This window comes from Chiloscyllium punctatum, chromosome 3 (assembly GCF_047496795.1).
Source record: "Chiloscyllium punctatum isolate Juve2018m chromosome 3, sChiPun1.3, whole genome shotgun sequence".
NCBI classification, from domain to species: domain Eukaryota; kingdom Metazoa; phylum Chordata; class Chondrichthyes; order Orectolobiformes; family Hemiscylliidae; genus Chiloscyllium; species Chiloscyllium punctatum.
This window is the reverse complement of record NC_092741.1, coordinates 51,168,108-51,192,578: the sequence shown is the minus strand read 5'-3', so window position 1 is coordinate 51,192,578 and position 24,471 is coordinate 51,168,108. Positions and strand designations below refer to the sequence as shown.

General features: G+C 39.3%; 1 protein-coding gene across 3 annotated transcripts in view; it reads right to left on the bottom strand.

The window, feature by feature from the left end:
- The window catches only part of ascc3 (activating signal cointegrator 1 complex subunit 3), a 550,255-nt gene that overhangs the window by 213,010 nt on the left and 312,774 nt on the right, over positions 1–24,471 (bottom strand). For all 3 annotated transcript variants that reach the window (XM_072553139.1, XM_072553156.1, XM_072553148.1), the window contains exons 16-18: positions 23,107–23,331; positions 3,434–3,553; positions 2,761–2,925 (exon numbers count right to left, since the gene is read on the bottom strand). In XM_072553139.1, the coding sequence (XP_072409240.1) occupies positions 2,761–2,925; positions 3,434–3,553; positions 23,107–23,331 (510 nt within the window). The remainder of the gene's footprint in view (positions 1–2,760; positions 2,926–3,433; positions 3,554–23,106; positions 23,332–24,471) is intronic.

The following is a 24,471-nucleotide window of genomic DNA, read 5'->3' as shown; positions in this document are numbered from 1 at the left end:
GCCTTTTTACATGTTGGGGTGATTTTATAAATGAGGTCATCACAATAAAGCATGAACAGCAAACAGTAGAAAAAAAACTGATTTGGAAGTCAAATACTAAAGCAGTAGTTGCAAGATGGCACCACATTATTACATAAAAAGAAATCAAGTTTTTCAGGCTACTAGTTTATATCAGTGAAAAGCAAAGTATGCACTTTTTACTACTGTGTGGTGAAACAGAACTAGATTGCTTGTGATTGTGACAAACCTTTAAGGACCATGTCAGATAGAGATCCCAAAGGTTTTCAGGCTAAATTTCATAAACACTTCTAGAGCAATGACTTACTAGCCACATCCTGAAACCCTTTAGGTAATAGAAAAAGATTTCCTTTTTAATTGTTCAGAAAGACCCAAAGCTTCTTCAAATAACAGTTCAATTGGTAAATGTCTGACTTGACTAACAGCTCTATGCTCAAAGGCTCTTTGGTATGATATTCCAAAGTACGTAGACCATTCTTTCAGCTTTATTTCAGTTTGTGTGAAAAATCAACAGAATTTGGTGCGAATGTTGATTAAAACACTGTCTCCATGCACAAACATTGCAGCGGGAAATCTTGTAGATTATCAGATGTTGTAAAACATATTCTGGAAAATATGCTTTCAAATTTTGGGGCAATTACTTTACAGTATTATCATAAAGCTTTGTGTTGCCACTTTCTTTCTGTCTCTGCATATTTTCAATTACTGCAATACATTTCTATAGCTTTAGGCTGAACCCAGTGATGTGATGTTTCTATTTCTGTTGGAGAGTTTGGACATGGAGAAAATTTCATGTGACTTCAATTGTAAAATGTCTCACTAAAGGGATGATTGTCGAACCTGGGTACAGTAATTCCAGTCATCCTATGCCTTTCAGGTAACCTACTGACCCTGTATGTACAACTAACCGAAAAAGTGAGGACTGCAGATGATGGAGAGACGGAGTCGAAAAGTGTGGCGCTGGAAAAACACAGCAGGTCAGGCAGCATCCGAGGAGCAGGAGAGTTCACATTTTGGGGATAAGCTCTTCATCAGAAATGTCACATTCCTGATGAAGGGCTTATGCCCAAAATGTCGACTCTCCTGCTCCTCGGATCTGCCTGACCTGCTGTGTTTTTCCAGCGCCACACGTTTTGACTCTGAATTACAACTAGCCTTGTTGATACTGGCACAAATAAAGTGTGTTGGTAAACATCTTAGTTATAATAAAACCTGTCATCCTTGCTTTGAAATCTCTCTATTCATTCACATTCCTATTTCTCGAACCTTCTCCAGTGTCAGAAACCTTTCAAAACTCCGCACTCTTCCAAATCTGGCCTAGACAATTGCAGTCCCTCCCTGCCCTCAACTAATCGAACCATCACCCCATGACATTCACTGATGTTACCATCACAGAATCCTACACTATCAACAGCCTGGGGTTACCACTGACTAGAAATTGAACTGGACTAGATATGTAAATACTGTGGCTATAAGAGCAAGCTAGAGGCCAGGAGTACGCTAGAAAATAACTCACCAACTGACTCCCAAAACCTGTGCGCCAACTACAAGATATCAGGAGTGTGATGGAATACTTCCCATTTGCTTGATGAGTGCAATTCCATCAACACTCAAGAAGCCTGACATCCTCCCGGACAAAGCATCCCACTTGTTTGGCATGACACCCACAAACATCTATCCCCTCTATCATTGATATTCAGTAGCAGCAGTGTGTACTATCGACAAGATGCAAGGCAGAAATTCACCAAAGGCCCTTACACACAGCACCTTCCAAACCCATAACCACTTCCCTACCAAGCCATCAGCCACCTGACTTGGAAATATATCATCCTTCCTTCAGTATGAGGTGTCGAAATCCTGAAATTTCCTCCTTAATGGAATTATGGGCCTGCCTATAGCACATGAAAATCAGCAGTTCAACCCCACCACCTCCTCAAGGAAAACTAGGCATGAGCAATAAATGCTGACTCAACCAGCAATGCCTACAAACCATGAGACTTTTAAAAAAAAGTAAACTCATAACTCAGATACAAGAAATTTTACTTTCATTTTTATGGAAAAATAATCTGCTGTTTAGTTCTGTGTCTAGCCTCACAACATTAACACTGGACATTAACAGTAGCAATTCTGTTTTATCACCAATGCTCACTACATATTAGCCTCAACTTTGTAAGAAATTTTAGTATAATGTTGCCAGAGCAAAACAGACTGACTATGGAGCTTCGAGCCAAGTATGCCCTTCCAGGAAATTCACCCCATTTTTCCTAATAAACAGCACAGCAATTATTAAACTAAGAGATATTCTATGATCTTTGTGACATAACCTAAGCTTAACCTAATTGTTAAATGGTCAACATAGCCAGTCAGCATTGACAGATTAAATCCCATCTCCCCTCAAATAAAAATGAAGAAATTTGATCTAAAAGTGGCAATAATGGCATTACAATTAAACCTGTTATTTGGGCTGTCATGATGCAAGTACAAATATCTCAATTAATCAATGAATTAACCAAACACCTTCACTACTGATGTAAAACCAGACTATTTTCTAAAAAAAATGCAATAGATAGGAATAGATCCAAGAACCTGCCCCAATTAATGATGAAGGGCATTTGTATATTTTATCCTGGATTTCACTGACACCGAATAGAGAAAAAAAATCTTATTTTTTACTGAACTCAAAACAAGGTATTCTTCCGAACAATTTCAGATTATCGAGTTTCAAAATTGTTAAAACCATACCTCAATAGTATTGTATTGAATATAGTAATGGCTGGCAGTTCTACCAAGATCTGTTACAGAAAAATAACCAGTCCTCTCTTCAAAACGAACCATCTTGGCTTTGTCTAGTTTTCGGCCAGCCTCTATGACTTGATCTCGCCTGTATTTTTCCAGCCCAGGGTCCATCTGAATAAAGGATATAAGTGGACATAATTAGGACAAAAGGGTAGAGTCAGATAAAAGATAATGGTATTTAGCAGACAATAAATAAACTTTACCATTATACTTCTGTCTTTGCAATTTAACCCAACAGGTGAGTTTTCTTTTCTTTCTTTCCTGTACCACATTGAGGATTAATCACTCTTTCCATTACAATGAAACAGAATGAGATTTCACGTCAACTGAAGCACGACAGTTGTTTTGATGAGACACTGAGCAGTGAATCATTGAATGCTAATGTGCAACAATTCCAATATGTTTACTACCAAAACAATCAGAATAAATGCACTGGGTTCAGTCACAATGTCAGTACACTAAGGTACTTATGTGGATTTATAATGACAAAAAATGTTTTCTTTACAAACTTACATCTTTTAAAGTAACTACAGAGACAAATATCTGTTCTCAGATTGCAGTTTGTACCAGAAGAAAGAGGAAAAAACACAAGTACGCACTAACTTTATCTACATTTTACCTGGCAAGCTTTGTAATTGATCCCATAGGCTAATGGGTTTGCTCGCGACCGCACGTAAAGGTAGGTGTAGCTCAGCCATTTCACTGCTTCTTCAACATTTGTTACTGTTCCCAAGGCTATCTACAAAACAAATCATGACAGCGAAATGAATGACTGTTGAAAAAAGATTTCAGAAAAATACAAGAAATGATTTATGACTTTATTTGATAGCAATTTACTTGCACAACTAACATTTTAAAAACATTAATTGCTTTTAGATATTTTGAATCCAGGAACTTTGGTACTGTTACTTAGATATAGATTTAGATTACTTACAGTGTGGAAACAGGCCCTTCGGCCCAACAAGTCCACACCTACCCGCCGAAGCGTACCCACCCATACCCCTACATCTACATCAACCCCTTACCTAACACTACGGGCAATTTAGCATGGCCAATTCACCTGACCTGCACATCTTTGGACTGTGGGAGGAAACCGGAGCACCCGGAGGAAACCCACGCAGACACGGGGAGAACGTGCAAACTCCACACAGTCAGTCGCCTGAGGCGGGAATTGAACCCGGGTCTCTGGCGCTATGAGGCAGCAGTGCTAACCACGCACGGTGGGCGGCACGGTTTACATATTATACACCAACATTTGAACTTCTACTAAAATCTAACCTTTAATCACTAAATTCCACTACATGCTCAATTTTGGAACACTTGTAATTTCTGATAGCTTATAATTATCTCCACTTTGAAGGCATCTTATCATGTGGCTCTCTGGTCTTCCCAACAAGTGATGGTTGGTTACTGCCCAATCATGTAACATTGGCTAATTTGCATTAAGTTACCCTGCAAACATAGGGCTCTTGTAGCACAGTGGTACTGTCCCAACCTCAGAGGTGAGGGCTTGGGTTCCACCTACCCCAGATATGTGTCAAAACAAGTCCAAACAGGCAGCTGATTAAAATAACTATGCTGCACAGATTGCAATCATATATCGCAACTGACTAGATCCAGGACGTCAGCATCCTTTGCATGTAAGTTAATAGTAATAAGGATGTGCACCAGTTCACAACCCATATCCTGCACTGAGGACCTCAAAAACTATAGCATCTGATGCATTTGCTCATGCTGTTAGTATCCTGAAACCTTATTTGACAGTGGGTGGTGACATACATGGTACAGTGTTTTGTTATCTCAATAAACCTTGACTGAAACTATGGGCTGGGATTTGGCTACCAAAGCAGGAAGTTGGAAAATGTCCCAATATACCAAACTCATCATGGTAAATGTGCCCTGATGTATTGGAGGATAACTAGGGCTGGATTGGCAACAAATGCTGACCCAGCCAGCAAAGCCCACATCTCAAATTAATTTTTAAAAATTACAACTTTTGCTGTGGTATGTGATGGAGCAAAACCCAATGTGGAAGCAGAGTGTTTGGCAGCTGCAAGGATGGGCAAGATCCAAGGTCAACTCTCAGTTGTCTGGGACCTAGTGTCAGTTATATTCGAAGACGTTAGGGCTTCTAGTCCTTATTGCATACCCCTCAAACACTCCTCAGGGCCTCATGTACATTCCTTACCCATTCATGCCCCACCTCCAAATATCTCCACGGCTTCTTCAATGCTCCATGACAACTGACGCACTGACCTACATAGCAATAATGAGTGAGAAACTGCCAAAAATTCTCCAGCCTTTTAAAAGTATCAGATATTTAACTATCAATAACAAAGTTTTCAAAGACTTTGCACATCTTAATTTGTCCAAATAAATAAATGCATTGAAAAAAAGATGACTTAAACAATTTAATATGATCACTTAAAGATGTCAGTTAAGCATAGTCCATACAAATTGTATGACAATGAGACATGTTCACCTCTGAAATGAAGCTGATGAGGTTGAGAATGCAGAACGTGGGGCTTGTAACCAACTCTCTTTAAATGCAAGCAGCACTTAACAAACAGTAACAAGAAATGTGGTGCTGGGAATACAGCAGGACTTCCAGAGTAAGGCCCATCCTACCAGTTTTCTAAATGGTCACTGTAATGACTCATAAACAAAAGTCCTAATTGCCATCTTATTCTGAAACTGTACCCCAAGGTTATAGACTCCCATATGAGAGGAAATATCCACTCTGCATCTATCCTGCAAAGCCCCATTCGGTTTCTTACTCTCTATGTTCCAGTAATGGTTAAACTTATAGAAAAACTGACTCTAAACTTATGTCAAAATATCCTTCATTTTTCATATATTTTGGGTATAAGTTGACCTCAAACCTTTGACCTAAAATCTAAACCGTGTCTGTTTACCATCTGACTGCACCCAAAGTTAAACTTCACTCTGGTGTAAATCTAGTCTATTCAAGAAAAAAACAGACAGAGAGATGTAGACTCCAAATGAGGAGTGCTGCAGTACAGCCGGAAAGGCAGCTGAGCTACACAGGTTCTGAGTAGGGTACTCAAAGAGGAGTCAAGAGCGGTTTGATGTCTCTGTGCTATCACAACACAGGGAGGCATTGTAAGAATTAATAGGCAGCTAAGTGATACATTGAGCACTCAGAAGAATACTGTTTGTGAGATTTTCAAGCTTCAATCTCTCAGGTGCACTAAAGCATTAATGCTTACTGGCTTCTTCCAAGCTTCACACAGTTTACTCTAACACAGAGCTAGTGACCATCTCACTTTCTCAACTCCAGACGATGACTTCTCCTCCTCTGAACTGACCTGAGTGACTTATCAAAAAGCTTTGAATAAGCACCTGCCCTTCCAATACCGTTCAGCAAAATAGAATGTTGCTACCTTGCAACTCCTGGAACTAATCTACAAATAGTTAAGGTCTCAGCGTTGATCCATCTGACACCAGGCTAGTTATATTTCCATTATATTACTGCCAATTTCTGAGGGGATCTAAATAGGCACTGAAGCATAATGCTTACTTTACCGTGCCATCCTACAGAGGCCAAAAAAATTCCCTACCTTATTTTCAGACAGCCCTTAACCATAAGGATTTGGTTGCCAAAAGTGTGCCCTGTTTGACATCCACAAAGTGGGTGTCACAATGTTTGAGGCATTCTAATCTCTAAGATGCAAAAGGGTGCAGTTTTGACTTTTCATCTTTGTTTTGCTTGTCACAGTGACACTGAAATTACTAAAAATAATAGGAGATACGTTTTCTGGAATTGACTGAATGTGTATTTCACAATATATTACATACTGTGAATGTTTTGATCGAATGGAATGAGTATCAGAGGTTTTCCAGGGAGTATTAATCCACTTCATTAAAAAAATACACATCTAGTTTTTCAACATTATTTGCTTTTACTTTAGAATTACAAGAAGTGATTTTTTTCTAATATCACTTATGCATAGAATGTATTTTGGCACTGAATTGAAACTCTAAAACGTTTTACACAGTAACTTAAAACCGAATTTATTCTCAATTTTCCACCTCATAAAATGTTACTTTGTTTGGTGAATATCAAGCCCAAACCTATACTTAATTACCCCAGTAATTCCTAACAACTCCAGCACGAACATTATTATTTTTTAAACAACAAAAAGAAATCTGAACATAAAATGATGTCCTTGTCTGTAAAATATGGAAGCTTGTTGCTTAAAACAGTTTTGGACAAATAGCTTATAATTTCCAATAATGAGGGAAATACTTACAGTACAACTAAGGCATACATGCCTGATGTAATGCATAGATGTGTACATTTATAATGTAAATACAGATAAAATCTGGAGTTAGAACCCAAGCTTACACTGTAACTAAGCAGAGATCAACTTCTTTTAATTCATTTTGATTTTCAGGAGATATCTTTTGATTCTCACCATCTTCGTTTTCTCCCTCAATCCTTTAGAAGCCTTTCTTCATTCAATGCACTCTCACAGTATCTTCCCCTGTAATCCATTTGCAGCCATTCTTTTTCTTGGAACCTATCCTGCAGCCTCCTCCTTCCTCCACACCCCTCTTGCAGCCTCACTCTCGCCTTCCACTGGTTTACCATTCAAGCCAAAGATCTCCAGGAGCTACGCCTTCTCCTGCTCTTGTCCCTCTGCTCCCAGATTTCAGTTCCCATCCTTGCCTCTCCTGGGGCAGCTCTTGGCCTGCAGATAATGAATTATCAATGGCAAGCATATGATTGAACCAGCTTAAGAGCAGAGAAGCAGGTCCTTACCCATTACACTTTAGGGATGGCTTTTCATTGATTGGTTGTCTCTGTTTAAATTGTCTGGCCTGATTTGAGGCCTTTTGGTCAGAATTGCCCACTGCCTGAGTATTTTCAAAATTGGAGGGAAGGAAAGAGAGGCTTCCTTGTCTCATTTTAGAATCATGGTATGATGAAACCCCAATTCTACAGGAAATGTTATCCTAAGAACATAACCTTGTTATGGAACGGATGCTAACTTATATCAACTGCTTCACCACAGAATCACAGAATATTACATGATCATAGAACAATTAAAACAACATCGATTTAATAACTTCCAAGTTTCGGATTGGTTCTCAGCCATAACCTAACTGAGTGGTGAAACAGACTTGAGGAGCTGAATGACTTATGCCTATTACCTTATCAATATTCCCAAAAAAGAGGAGCATTTGGCACAATGGCCTTTTCTGTTTTGCATTAAAGACACATTCAACACAATGTGTGTGATGTTCAATTGTGTAACCGCATCATTTGTTCCTGATATTAATGTGTCACATATTAGTCACCCCTATTTTTGAATATTCCTTTCAACATAATAATGTCAAAACATGTTTTTTAAAAAAAAATTCAGATTTTCTTTCAGACTGTCACATGAAATGGATTTCAAACATGAAGTGACTATATTACAACATTTTTATCACTGCCTGTAGTATTACATAAAATGACTAATTCTGCATTGGAGCTAACTGCTAATTAGATTAGATTAGATTTTCTACAGTGTGGAAACAGGCCCTTCAGCCCAACAAAGAGTAACCCTCGAAGCATATTGAAATGTGCGTATCTTAAACAAGTGGCTTCAGTCAAACTGATCCAAAAGAAGATGAGTGTGTCTTTCAGAGTATCATTGCAAGATTTCTTCAGACAGTTGACCTCAGGCAACCATCTTCATCTGATTAATTAATTATCTTCCCTTCATCATAAGGCGACAATTTCAGAGTGCTCAACTCTATTCCCAAAGCATTTAAAAATGAAACAGCAGCAGCAGCATCACATGACACCTTACAGTAGAGATGACATCCAGACCTGGAGTGACAACTGATGTAGCACTATCAGGAAATAACTGCAAACAAATGATCAACTTGATCAAGAGAAAACCCAGACATTGCCCTTAACCTTCAATAGCACCACTGCCACGAAGTCTCCAACCATTAATATTTTGGGGGTCACCAATGAATACAACAACAACGTAAGTTATCAAGAGCAGGGCTGAGTGCTCATCAATGGGACACTGCTTTTGATCAGTAACAGTTTTTCTATCATTTACAAAGTTCAAACCACAGTGTAATGAAATGCTCACCTTCACCAGGACAGAAAAAGTTGTAATTTCATCTAAGTAGCGTGACAGGGTTTGGAATAGAGCAATTGCGTCCCTGCCATACAATTTGCATGCATGTAATTTGCTTTGTGTTGTCCTGTTGATGTGTTATACGTTTTATCTATACGGTAAACTGCAGCAATTTGCTAAGGTTACTTTGGCAACACCTTTCTTGTCAACAGCCCTCAATGGACAAAGTAGCAATGTTGTGAGTCTGCCGCTATCTCTAAGTTTCTTTCCCAGTTTAACACTTTTACAACTGGACATGTGGAGCCATTGTTTCAATTTTAACATTAACAGAGAGACAGAATTGTTATGGTATAGGAGTAGGTAATCCAGCCCATTGTGTTTACAATGGCTCAGTGTGCAATTTGACCTAGTGCAAACTCCTGTCTTTTCCCCATGAACCTGTACATTTTTTTTTACAACAGGAACAATAATTCCTATGCCCTCCTGAAGGCTCAATTGAACAGGCCTCCACCACACTTTCAAGCAATACTGTTGAGAAAGCAGGATCACTCCAAGGATTGAAGTGGCTAGGAAGAAAGCTTAAAAATAAAAGCAAATTACTGCGGATGCTGGAATCTGAAACCAAAAGAGAATATGCTGGAAAATCTCAGCAGGTCTGGCAGCATCTGTAAGGAGAGAAAAGAGCTGATGTTTTGAGTCTAACTGACCCTTACTTGCTCCTCATTCTCAGGGCAACAGGGGATGAGTAATACATAATGAGAATGCCCATGCTATCAATAACAAATAGATAAAAATAGTGCTAACTTCTTTCTAATTTTTCAACACTAACATGGAGAGAGCATTATGATATTGTACAATGGCAGGCCCACTCAGTAACACAGTTTTTACCAGCTTCTGCGATAGAATATAAAAGCTTCTTTCCTGTCAGGGGTTTAAGACTGTACCTGCACACTTGGTTAATGCTGTAACATGCTGCATGACGCCTATAAAAAAATCATTGAAGACTTTTCTTTGACTTCATAAAGTGTCATTTGAACTCTCAAATTGAGTAATGCAATTAAAATCAGGTAATTTGGATATATAACACCCTCTCCTCTTGTAACATAATTTTATGATCCCAACAACAGCATGAGTTTAATTACATCAAGAACAAGTATTTTTCTTTATAGTAAAAAGATAGTGTTCATACTTCAATCAAAAATTAAAGTCTTTTTGCTGGCAAATTGCTTTACTAATGAGTTAAACATTTCATGGAGTAACTGTTACTGTTATGACAACTTTGAAAACTGAAAAACCTACTGAATGCTGAATATGCTCTGGCTGATAAAGCAAGCAACGACACTTCAACATAGCTTTGGTGCCATCTAGTGGTTTTCACTGCTATTTGTAGACTATACCTTTTAAGGCTTAAGATTCTCAGAAGTTTATTTTACAATTTCTGTGTTAATCTAAAAGTTCAGCAAAACAGCATCTTTCACAGCAAAAAAAAATGATGGATTATCAAATATTTCAAAACTTCTTTGGTTAAGACCTGTAAATCCAGCTCAAAACATCTACTGAATTTGGGATTTCCTGGTCTGTAGTCACTAGGCTAAACATTACTGAAACTCTCCTGAAAGCAATCAATGCTGGAGATCATCATGGGTCAGACAGCATCAATGGAGCTAAGTTTTGAATCTGGATGATTCTTCATTCGAGCTGAAATGAAGTGTGCAGGGGACAGCATTTATGCTATAGCTTGGGGTGGGGGAAGTGGGTGTAGGGTGTTGGTGGAGAAAATATGTTGTTAGTTCTGATTGAACGATCACTTAATCTGAACGATCAACAGCTTTTCTCCATTAACACCCTACACCCCCCCACCCACCTTGAACCAAACTATAGCATAAATGCTATCCCCACCAGACTTCACTTCAGCTCTGATGAAGAATCATCCAGACTTGAAATGTTAGCTTGCGCTCTCTCTATTGATGCCATCTAACCTGCTGTGGTCTCCAACACTGGTGGTTTTCAGTACAGATTCCAGCATCTGCAGTAATTTGTTCCTACATTACTGAAATTTTCTCTCCATTTTGGAGGCATGATGCACGAACAGGTCTTCAGAGTTAACAACACTTGCAGAGGTTATTTGTTGTAATAAGAATCTCGCCTTAAATTACATACCAATTATTACAATTTGTTTCAATAATTATCAAGACATTTTTCAGACCAGGGACTCAGGAAGAGAGAAACACTATTAAAAGCCACACAGAACAACATATCCTGTGTACACAATTAACAAATTAAAACAGTAAAATAAATTCAGTATCTAGAATATAATTTCAGAATAAGGGATTGTACATTTAAGACAGAAATGAGAATTAATTGCTTCTCTCAGAGGGTAGTGCAAACGTGGTTTTGTGACAGGTCATTTGTGTGTTGAACCCCAAGAGATAAGAGAGATATTAAATAAATACTCACATCAGTTTTTACTGTGGAGAAAGACATGGAGGCTAGAGAACTTGGAGAAATAAATATTGACATTTTTAAAACAGTCCACATTACAGAAAAGGAGGTTTAGGAGGTCTTAGAGAATATCCAGGACCTGATCTAATGTATCCCAGAACGCTGTGGAAAGTAAGGGAAGAATTTGTGTGACCCCTTGCAGGAATATTTGCATCATCTATAACTATAAGTGAGATGCCTGATGACTGGAGGGTAGCTAATGTTGTGCCTTTGTTTAAAAAAGGTTGTAAGGAGAAACCAGGAAACGAGAGACTTGTGAGTAACTTTGGTTGTGGGCAAGTTGTTGAGGTGATTCTTAAAGATAAGAATTTATAGAGGAAAGAATTGAGTCGGGGTAGTCAGCATGGTGCCTCAAGCTTTCTTTAGTTTTTTGAGGAATTAGCAAAAAGATTGATGAGGGCAGAGCAATAGACCTTCTTTACTTGGATTTTAGTAAAGCCTTTGACAAGGCTCCGCATGCGAGACTAATTGATAAAATTAGGTCCCATGGGATTCACGATGACCTTGCTATTTGGACACATAATTGGCTTAAGACGGGAGACAGAGATGGAAGTAGAAGGCTGCTTTTCAGATTGGAGGCCTCAGACCAGCGGTTTTCCACAGGGATCGATTCTGGGTCGTCTTTTGTTTATCACATATCAATGATTTGGACAGGAATGTAGAAGGTATGGTTAGTAAGCTTGAGGATGACACCAAAATTGGTTGCATAATAGGCAGTGAAGAAGGTTTTCTAAGATTACAAAGGAATCTCAATCAAATGGGTCAACGGGCTGAGAAACAACAGATGAAGTTCAATTTGGATAAATGTGAGATAATTATGAGTAAACATACAGGGACAGGACCTATAAAATTAATCGTAGAGCCTTCAATAGTCTTGTAAAATTTAGGGTATTCAGGAACATAATTCTTTTAAGTTTGCGTCACATATAGACAGGGTGGTAAAAAAGGCATTTAGCACGCTAGCCCTCATTGCTCAGTCCTTTGAGTATCAGACTTGGGAAGTCATGTTGACGTTGTACAGGACATTGGTGAGGACTCTTCTGTAGTATTGTGTCCAGTTCTCTTTGACCTGTTATAGGGAGGATATTATTAAGATAGAAAGGGTTCAGAATAGATTAACCAGGATGTTGCTGGTTATAGAATGTTTGAGTTATAAAGAAAGGCTGGACAGGCTGGGACTTCTCTCACTTGAGTGGAGGAGGTTGAGAGGTGACCTCACAGAGTTTTATAAAATTATGAGGGGCATAGATAGGGTTAATGGGAGGTTTCTTCTCCCAAGGATGGGGGATATCAAGAGTAGGGGGTATACTTTAAGGTGAGAGCTCAGAGATTTAAAAAGGTGTGAATGGGATACTCTTTAACTCAGGTTGACAGGAGTGAGAGCTGCATTATTCTGTTAAAGGTTCATTTTTCTCATTTAGACATGGATCCTGAGTTCAGGTCATGGTAGGGTGGCACGGTGGCACAGTGGTTAGCACTGCTGCCTCACAGCGTCAGAGACTCGGGTTCAATTCCCGCCTCGGGTGACTGACTGTGTGGAGTTTGCACATTCTCCTTGTGTCTGTGTGGATTTCCTCCAGGTGCTCCGGTTTCCTCCCACAGTCCAAAAATGTGCAGGTTAGGTGAATTGGCCAAGTTAAATGTAGGGGGTAAATGTAGGGAGGTGGGTCGCGCTTCGGCAGGTCGGTGTGGACTTGTTGGGCCGAAGGGCCTGTTTCCACACTAAGAAATCTAATCTAAAAATTGGATGAGTGGCAAAGAGCATATTGGACATCACACGGTGTTGGTGGGTGGTAACAGTTAGCAAATGTTTTTGAATCAAGTGTGGCTCATGTGTGGAATGAGCTTCCTTAGGAAGTGGTGGATGCAGGTTACAATTACAACATTTAAAAAACATTTGGATAAGTACATGAATAAGAAAGGTTTGGAGGGATATGGGCAGGTGGGACTAGTTTAGTTTGGGATTAGGTTGAGCATGGACTGGTTAGATCAAAGGGTCTGTTTCCATGCTGTATGACTCCATTACATCAGCAACGTAACCAAGGAACAACTATTTCAGAAACAGGACCTTGAGCACAGAGGAGAAGGAGAAACCCAGCTGAGTGGCTGAAACCAGGCCAGCTTTCCCTCAGCAGTATGGGTACTGTCCAAGTCTCAGCAGTGAGTCTGAGGCAGCTTTGCTTCAAACCTGATCCAATTTTTTGCTGTAATGTTAAACTAAGTGATCAGTAAAGAAGTAGACTGCAGTCACAGTACAGACTATAATCATCGATAACTGACATATGAGGTTTCTTCTATTCCCTGCTCTTTAAACTTTAGAAAAAACAGTTGCAGATTTCAGTCAAAGAGAAAACAAACCTCTCTTCTTCTGCCTTGATTGACAGGGATAGGCTAGAGAAAAAAAAGGAGCATCTCGTTGTGCCATTTCAATGGAGCTGTTTATTGACATTTCCCCAAGGGATTTCATATGCCATTGTCAATGCATTCGTGTGTTTCAAAAGTTACAGTTATCTCAGTGGGGTTTCTGAATTGTTTGATGGACATCCTTCATGTGACTATTGAATACAAAGTTTGATTTTATAAGAATCTAACAAATTTCTTGAGATTTAAAAGTTTTGAATGACTTTTATGAATGGGAGACTTTTTAACTCAGGTTGGTAGGAGTGAGAGCTGCATTATGCTGTTAAAGGCTCATTTTCTCATTTAGACATGGGTCCTGAGTAGAGCTCATGATAGATACTGGATGAGTGGCAAAGACGATATTGGACGTCACACGGTGTTGGTGGGTGGTAACACTTAGCAATAAATTGGAATGGAGGCTATAAGTGGCCATGTGGGTTTGCTATCGGGGTTAGTAGGAGTGAAGGATAAAAATGAGAGAGCCTGGAACTTTCTAAAATAATTTAGATGAAGTCTCAGAGAATTGGGGCAGGCCTTCTATCCAGCAAAGCTTGGCACTTGTTTGGCTTGTCTTTCCAAGGTGGTAGAGGCCACAGATTTAGAAGCAGCCTTGATGTGATGTTGCAGTGCAACTTGTGGATGTTATACATTGCCATCACTTTGAATTGGTGGTGGAGATTGAATGTTTAAGCAAGAGGGTGTGATGCAATGTTCTGGATGGTATCAAATTTCTGGAGTGTTTTTGGAGACATACATTCAGGCAAGTAGTTTTCCAGCGTGTTCCTGAGTTGTGCCTTGTAAACACTGGACAAGCTTTGGGGAATCAGGAGGCGTGTTGAGCATAATTTCCAGCCCTTGCCCTTGTATGTAAATAGCTGGTCCAGTTTAGTTCCTGGTCCATGATAACCCCCAGGTTACTGATAGTGGAGGGTTTAGCAAAGGAAATGTCACTAAATTTGAAGGGGAGGTGGTTAGATTGGAGATGAACATTGCCTGGTACATATGGAAAGAAGATTACTTGTCACTTATTTGCTCAAGCCTGAAGTTATCCAGGTCGTGTTGCGAGGAAAGCACAGCCAGTCAGGCAGTATCCGAGGAACAGGAGAATCACCATTGTGGGCATAAGCCCTTCATCAGGAATGAGGCTTGTGGGCAGGGGGCTGAGAGATAAATGGAAAGGTGGGGGGGGGGGGGGGAGAGGAGGTGAGCATGGTGGGGGGAAGGTACCTGAGAAAGCAATAAGTGGATGAAGGTGAGGGAGAAAGTGATAGGTCGGGGTGGGAGTGGCAAGAGTGATAGACAGGTCAGGAGGACGGTGCCGAGTTGGAGGCTTGGGACTGGGATGATGTTTATATCTGTCAGCCAGAGCAAAAGGGTGTCAGAGGTTCTGTTCACTCTAGGAGCTGGCTCTGAGGGAGCTGGCTCCGTGTCAAGGACTCTCCACATGTAAATAAAGAGTGACTTGGTGAGAAGATACTGGTCTCTATCGAGTTATTTCACTGGCAGCTCACTAGTAATATGGTCATAATTTCCTGAACTCAAATCCCCCCTTGGTGAAACAAAAACTATTTTCTTTTACTCAGATTTGTTCTAGTTCCTGACAATTGATTCCAATTTCAATTGTGGCTGAAACTGCCCAGGTTCACTCCATACCGAATAATTGCTTTTTCATTTTATTTAACATGAAAAACCCATTCTCCCTTCTGACTGCTGAATGGTAGCTGGTTACGTGCTCTGACAGTGACCCAGCCTGCTTGTCTTTGATGATACTAATAGAACTCTCCATGCCAGCAGATCTTTTGATTCAATTTCTGTGAAGAAATATATTTTTTAAAAAACACAGAAACCCTGCAGTTATCAAAGCAGTGAAAGGGGGCTTCCCTTAATATGATCTTTTTTTTAAGATTAGATTACTTTACAGTGTGGAAACAGGCCCTTCGGCCCAACAAGTCCACACCTATCCGCCGAAGCGCAAACCACCCATACCCCTACATTTACCCTTTACCTAACACTACGGATAATTTAGCATGGCCAATTCACCTGACCTGCACATCTTTGGACTGTGGGAGGAAACCGGAGCACCCGGAGGAAACCCACGCAGACACGGGGAGAATGTGCAAACTCCCCACAGTCAGTCGCCTGAGGCGGGAATTGAACCTGGGTCTCTGGTGCTGTGCGGCAGCAGTGCTAACCACTGTGCCACCTTGCCGCCCTTCAGATGGACTGCTCCTAACAGTGCCTTTTATTTCAGAATTCCTTCAATGTGATTATCTGTCCCTGTAAGTCAATGTCCCTAATAACACAATTGTCAACAACAGGAACATCTGCAGTTAGTATAAATGCTAGGTTGTTATCTCAAGTATACAAAGATATAAATTGTAAAATGAAAACAGAAAATGGTGGAAACAATGAGCTAGTCAGGCAGCTTTTGTCAAGAAAGTTAATACAGTTAATGATTTCAGATTACATGAAACTTTGTCAGAATATGAGGTCATAAATGCATAGCTTACAATTTTAAAAAATCCTTCCACTGGGAAGATCAACACTTGTTGTTTGTATTTTATCATTCTCGAAGCCAGCAGCTTCTTGAACTACAGGGCATTTACTGACTATGTTACTGTGGATCTAGAGTCACATGTAACCCAGACTGAATAAAGAAAGATTTTATTCCCTAAAAGACATTGTGAAACACTTGCGTTTTAATGAGATTTGATGATAATTTTATGGTCACTATTATTGAGACTAATTTTCAATTTGATATTTTATTGATTAAGTTTAAATTGCACTTATGCTGGGATTTGAACCTGGGTCCTCAGAGCATTAGAATCAGTCTGAATTACTGGTCCAATGACAATACAGCCAGAGAATAGGGACAAATAGGAAAATTAAAAGGTTTGGCAATCAATAAGGTGGATAACAAAAATAGAATTGACTGTCAGCACTGTTACACAGATTGACATGATTGAGAAGTAGAAGATATATGAACCCAAAGGGTGTGAGAATGCTTACAAAGGAATAACAAAGAAGGGAAGTCTATATTACCAGAGAGGAGCCATTCACGGTAAAGAGACCCACAACAGAAAAAAGTGACGTTACAATCAGTCTCTAAGCAGGAAAGGCTTCCAGAAAACTCCTGAGGTGCTTAAAGGTCAGTGAGAATACCTTGGAAGCAGAAGAGTCTGGATGTGTAGGGGAGCAAGATATCTTACAAAGCCATTGAAGACATGAGCTTAGGGCACCTATGTTAAGTCATAGTCAATAGAGTTAGCAGTTTGTTTGAAGAGCCTCAGGAAGAGAGATTAATTGAAGAAAACAGCATCTCGTGAAAACATAGAAAGTTGCCAAAAGGAAACCAATGATAGCCAGGTCAGCTGAGTGAGTATCTGTAGCGTGGAGATTATGTGATTCTTCACAGATATTTTAAGTGTCTTGTCAGGAAATCCTGGAGTAAAAAGGGATGAATATTTCTTTATCTTTACAATGAGACCTTTCAATTTTTTTCTGAACTAGAGTATTATGGCTCATGTTTCTCCTTTGTGCAATAAACCTTTATGTTCTTTTGCGAGAAGTATGTTGGCAGCTTCCCCTGAATATGTTCAGTGACTGAGCTCCTGGTTTAAAAAAAAATCCATCAAGCCAGGTTTCATTCTGGACTTATTCAGTATTACCATAGGCTGGGATCATAAAGTAGGCACTCTTTATGAAATTAAAAATCCTTGAAGTAAAAATGGATCTGTGAATCTTTAAAAACATACATATGGAAGAACTGGGCAAAGACACATGAATATTGCTTTTGATACGTATTACATAGGTTGGAATTTCAAAATGACATTTTCCCAAGAGTAGAAAGTGTAACAATGAAATCCTTGACTAAAGCTAGACTGAGAGTTAGTGGAAATGTCAGACTTAGAAATAAAAGCAGGATGTCATCAGGTTGAGATGCTGACAGAGATCATAGTTTTAAAGAAGGGTAACCTGAATTTGACATGTCAGCAGTAGAATTCACTATGATTCAGTTACAAATGAAAAAAAAACACATGGATGGAAGCAAAAAAAAACAGAAATGGAACGTATAGTGAGAGAGAGAGAGAGAGAGAGAGAGAGAGAGAGAGAGAGGAAGGAGAAATTGAAAGAAAGATAGAAAGAAGAAAGCTTAAAATGACAAGAGAGAAAAGCAAAGTGAAATCAAAAGGGGGTAGAAGGAAAATGAAAAGAAAATGGAACTTAAGTTTTATCAAAAATAAAAAATGTAGATAATATGACTTGATTAGGGAAATGCTTAGAATAAAGGAAAAAAAATAACATAATAATTGAAAGGATGATTTAGATTCCACGGAGGGATTTGACTTAACAAAAAAAATCTTAATTGAGTGCCTAAATTGACAGTGCATGGAGCTGAAAGATATTTTATCCCACGTGAAAAGATAGCTGTGAAGTTTAAGTAGTTAAAAGATGCTTCGACTTTAATGTGTCAGTGTGTCCTGAAAGATACAATTATGCATGTGCACACCAGCCTGAGAGAAAAGCAGCATGAAGACTAAGAAATGGACTGCTTAGCTCTGTTTATTCCATATTCTGTCTATTTATTAGCATGCATTTAGCCCTCATTATAACTTGGTAGCACCACTACTAACCAAGAACACAAGACCACATCTGCTACAAAATCAGAAATTGCTTGAAAAATGCAGCAGGCCTGGCAGCATCAATGGAGAGAATGCAGAGTTAACATTTCAGGTCCAGTGACCCTTCTTCAGAACTACTTCAGGATATAGCTTCTAGACTGGGTCTCCAGCAAGTGATGTGATGACCAAAAGGGGAAAGTCAATTGCACTCATTCACACAAATCTACCTCTCATTGATGTGTCCATGCATAACAGTATTAATAGGAAAGATTACTTCACTCATCGCTGCTGCACAGTCCTTGTGGGGATGAAGTCTTATCTTCACATTGAGAATATTCTCTACTGTGTTTTGTGGGACTACCACTCTGTTAACTGGAACAGATTTCAAATAGATCTAGCAACTCAAAGCATTCTTGGAGTGCTGTGATCCACCATTTAAACCATATTTCGGCTTAATCAAATTCTACTACCCACAAGGCTTGGTTTATTCCCCAATCTACTATCATTATCAAGTCAAGGGATCAACCACGGTTCAACAAAGAGTGGAGAAAGGCACACCATGGGTTGTATCAAATATACCTACATAATGAGATGCAAACCTGGTGAAACTGATGTATAGGACTATTTGCATGCCAAACAATGGAAACCCGCATGCAAGTCAGGGCTAAGTGATCCTAACCACCAAATCTAAGCTCTGCAGTATTGCCATATCCAGTGAAGAAAGATTATGGATGGCTAAACAACTGACAGGAGGTGGCGATTCCATGCTTCACGCTCAATAATGAGGGAGCCCAGTAAATCAATAAAAGATACGACTAAAGCTTTTGCACCTATCTTCAGCCAGAAGTACCAAGAAGGTGATCCAAATTGGCCTCCTCTGGAGGTATCCAAATCATACCTGGAGCCTTCAACCAATCCAATTCACTCCGTGTGATGTGAAGAAATGGATGAATATACCGGATATTACAAAGGCCATGAGCCCTGACAATATTATGGAAAAAGTACCGACAAGTTGTGTTTTGGTATTGGCCCTGCACTGGCCAAGATGTTGCGGTACACTGTCAACATTAGCATCAATCTGACAGTGTAGAAAATTGCCCAGGTATGCAGAGTCCATGAAAGGGGCACACATCTGCCCCATCGAAATACCACCCTGTCTGTCTATTCACGATCATCAACAAAGTGATGGAACATTTCATCAACAGTGCTATCAAGTAGCACTTGAAGAGGAGTAACCTATTCACAAATGCTCAGTTTGGGCTCCACTAGAACCACTCAGCTCCTGACCTCATTGATCCAGATAAGGACAAAAGCACTGAATTCAGGAGATGAGTTGAGAGTGACTGCTGTTAACATCAAGGCAACTTTCCACTAAGTATGACATCAAGGAGCCCTAACAAAACTGGAATCAATGCGAATCAGGGGAAATCTCTCTGTTGGTTGCAGTCATACCTAACACAAAAGAAGATGGTTGTGATTGTGGGTGGTTAATAATCTCAACTCCAGGACATCTCTGTACAAGTACGTCTGGTGAGTGTCCTAGGCTTCACCAGTGACTATCCTTTTATCATAAAGTCAGCATTGGGATGTTCCTGATGATTGCCCAATGGACAGCATCTTTTGCAACTGCTCATATTGAAACAATTCATGTCCACATGCAGCTCTTGATGTGGACAACAGTCAGACCTGAACTGATTTGTGACAAGGAACATTTACACCACATGAATGCCAGGCAATGTTCACCTCCAACAAGAGAGAATCGGACCATTACCCCACGATATTCAATTACATTATTATCATTGAATCCCCCACTATTAACAGCCTTGGTGTTGCCACTGACCAGAAACTGAACTGGACAAGCCATTTAAATAATGTGGTTACAACATTAGGCCAGAAGTTGTGAATCCTACAATGAGTAACCCACATCCCGATTCCCCAAAACCTGTCCACCATCTAAAAGACACAAGCCAGGAGTAGTGATGGAATACTCCCCAAGTGTCTAGATGGGTACAGCTCCAACAACACCAAGGAAACTTCACACTATCCATGACAAAAAAGCCTTCTTGATTATTCAACATTCACGCCTTTCATTACCAACTCATAATGGCACAGTGTGTCGAATCTGCAAAATGCACTTTGGTAACATACCAAGGCTCTTTTGACAGTATCTTCACACTTGCGGCCTCTACCAATTGGAAGACCAAGGTGGCAGATTGGAAAGCCATTACTTGAAAGTTCCACTCCAAGTCACACAGCAGCCAGGGTTGAACTATTTTGTTACTCCATCATGATTGCTGGATCGAATCCTGCCACTCCCTTCCTAAAAGTACTGCAGATATTCTAACTTCCTAAAGTTTTCAAGAAGGCAGCTTACCTTTCTTAGGGTAATCAGGGATGGGCAATAAATGCAGGCCTAGCCAGTGAGTGCCTACACCCCATGAACGAGTCAAACAAAAATCTGTTGCTGCTGATGGTCTATATTGTTGTCAATACTGAGGCCAATCTTCTAATTCCAGATTTAATAATTAAATTAATCTTCAATTAGCTGTTGTAATAGCAATGGAATATTCCCAAAACATTTAACCTGGGCATCTGCATTGCTCGTTCAGTCTAATGTTACCACCACATCCATCACTCCCATACTTCTATTATACAACATACATGCCTACTGCTGCAGTCTCACTGAAGGAAGCTCTATATTTCAACAATGTATGGAAAATAAATCAAGTTGTCTTAAGATTTCCCTTGAGCTGATTTCACAGGCAATTCCTTTTGAAAAATGCTATCAGTTTAAGCAAATTTCACTTACTGTGTGTTTTTTTCCATATAGTTACAGTCTCACGTTGTTCGTGATAGGGGTGGGATAGTAGTGGAGAGAGTAACAAGTTCTAATTTGAGGCTCAATAACTTTGTTTCATCTTTAAACTTATCTTCATAAAGCACTTCCAAATCCTCTTCATCCTTTTTTAAAATTTACAGGATGTGGGTATTGCTGTCTAGACAGTTAGGTTCAGCGGGCAGTTAAGAGTCCATTGTAGACCAGACCAAGTAAGTTTTCTTCACCAAAGGGCATTATTGATTCAAATGGATTTTTTCCAACCATTTACAACACCTTTAAGGTCATCATCCGATTTTAATTCCAGATTTTGTTATGCCATGGTGGGATTCAAACCCTGGGCTTTCAATTAGTAGTCCTTACTTGGTGTGGCCTACGTATGAACCCAGGTGCACAGCAATGCAGTGGAGCAGCAATTGCGGTCTGATTGACCCAGCAGGCTGCTCAGACACTGAGTAAGAGTAAAACTTGACATACTACCAGACATCCACTGAGGATCGAAAACAAATAGTCCACTCTAAGCTGATCCTGGAAAGCCTGCCTTTTTAAAATTGTCATCCTGTCCCAACTGCAGGACAGATCCATCAGAATTGGTAGCAATGCAGTACTTGGTCAGGACTGAGTTGGTCAGAAAGCCCTCAGCATTGACTCCAGACTCGACAAAGTCTCCAGGAATCAGATCATGAATAGAACCCATCATCCTCCCTCAGGTGATGAATCAGTACTTCTCCATGTTGAAAAGAACTTAACGGAGCAAAGGCATAAAATGTACTCTTGTTGGGGAACTTCAATGTGCATCACCAACACTAGCTCACTGCAACTTACTGAAGTAGCCAAATGACTACCAGATTGGGCTTGTACCAAGAAGAAAGAGAATCAAAACGAGGAGAAAAAAGTTACTCCAACTAACCCTGTCCAATCTACCTGTCACAATTGTATCCATCAATGACAGAAGTAGGAATAACCACTGCACTTTCGTTGTTGAGATAAAATCCAGTCTTCACACTTAGGTTACTCACCATTATGTTCAGTGGCACCATCAATATGTTAAATAGGATCGATCTAGAACAACTGAAACACTGTGAGCATCAATGTCACAATCTATAAACTCTCAGCCAGACATATTCCTACTATTATCATCAAGCCCAAGGGACAAACCCTGGTTCACAAACAGAAACATGAAAGGAACATCAGTCCTACATAAAAATTAGTTTATCAAACTTGTGTAGGTAAAACCTAGTAATACAAACATGTTCTACAGTGGAAGTAGCATGCTACAGCCAGAGCTAATCAATCCCACAAGAAATGAATCAGATCAAAGCTCTGCAATCGCGCCACATCTAACCATGAATAGTAGTGGGAAATTAAACAATTAAGTGGGGTATGATATGTATGTTAGACAAGACTGAAACATTGAGACAGAAACGGAGAGTGGATGTTCCATCTTGATCTTTTTCTGACGATCGCAGCATTACTGATTTTGAATAACATGATATGGATTTTAAGATATATGAAAATTCCTAGCATTTAAACTAGTTATAAGGACCCTTCAAAACAACTACATAAAAGCTGTGATAGCACGACTGCTAGGTTAAATTAATAGGAAAAGGGTTTCCAGAACAATGTTAAATAATTTGAAGAAAATGGGAATGATTTCAGTTGATAGATGGCATTGATCATGTAACTTATATCCACTAAGAAAGAGTATCCTTGACTGGTATACTGCAAACTAGTATTGGAACAAAAAATATGATTATGAATGAAAATCACAAATAAAAACGTACATTTCTCAAAAGACAAAGATCTGGCCAAGTTTCAAGGCTCTTACCTCTGCATTTAGATTGTCTGCCAAACGAGCCAGAAACTGGCTTTCAATTGGATTCTGCTGAGTCAGTAAAGTTAAGTAATGGCTCAGTTTATCATGAGAAGTGATGATTGTGCCTTCACCAAATTTGTCAAACTGTGGTCGTCCAGCTCTGCCAAAAATCTGCATCACATCTAAAATTCCAAGGTCAACAAAGGAGCCCCTCTTGGCATCATATATTTGAGTACCCTGTGGAAAATCCACACAAATAGCACGATAAATATCTACAATTAATATTGCTTCATTTCTATAAAATAATTTAGTTTTCAATCAGTACAACTTGAAAAAGATCTATGTTTGACATATAATATTGTTTTATGGCTTAGAACATCCTTTGATTTTTGAGCTATACTTGTTTCTATTTTATTCAATAACTTATATTGCACAGGCAGTGCTTATAGCAACTGGCTGGGAGTTTACTGAGATCAATCGTGTGATATAAATTGTGTGGTCTATATATTTTTAATCATTTATTTTAAGTTTGGGTTGCGTGTGTGTAACTTGTAAGCATTGCTGTGGCCATAGTGATTTCTTTTTCCCAACAGTCTGACAGAGCGACTTTGGCAGCACTGATGGATTTGTGTTTTCCTTGGGATGTTTTACAAAATAGCAAGCCATTTTACAACTAACCAGAACCATTCTACTTTAAGGTTTGGTAGAAATTTCCAGATTTTATTTTTTAAAGCATGGTGGGAACACCATTGCTTGGAGGAAGGGACTATTTTAAAAATTTTAATTTGTTTTGAGTGGTTCTGTGATTTCATTGGATAGAGATAGTTGGAAAGAGCAATGCTGCTGGGGCTACCTTAGGGTAAGGAGGTAGTTCCAAACCGCAAATTATTGAGGTAAAATATTGATGAGGTTATTTTAAGCAAAATATGTTTACATTCAGATATATGACAGCCCCAGGAAGAAGATACCAACATTTTCAATTTAGGAATTTATGTCACAGTTAGTTTAAGTCTGTCAAAGTGTTCGTAATTTATTTTCCTCATGCATGAGTACTGTAAAATGGAGTATTTTGGGGTATTATACAAGGGTTTTTAAAAAATTTATAAAGGAGTACTTTGGGATTAATGGGACTTACCCTTACTATCTGTTTAAAAATCTCTGAATTTGTAGTATAATTATATAGTATAGCTCATTCCAGTATATCTTCAGTTTTGGTTAATAAACTTCTGTTTTATTGTTAAAAGCAAATATGCAATCTTGTGTGCATTTATCTCAGTAAGAGACCACTTTGCTGAACTAAAACAGAACAAAACATAGCTGGCTTTCAGTCTGGGATCTGACTTGCCCTGTAAATACATCAGCTGGAATCATAATAAC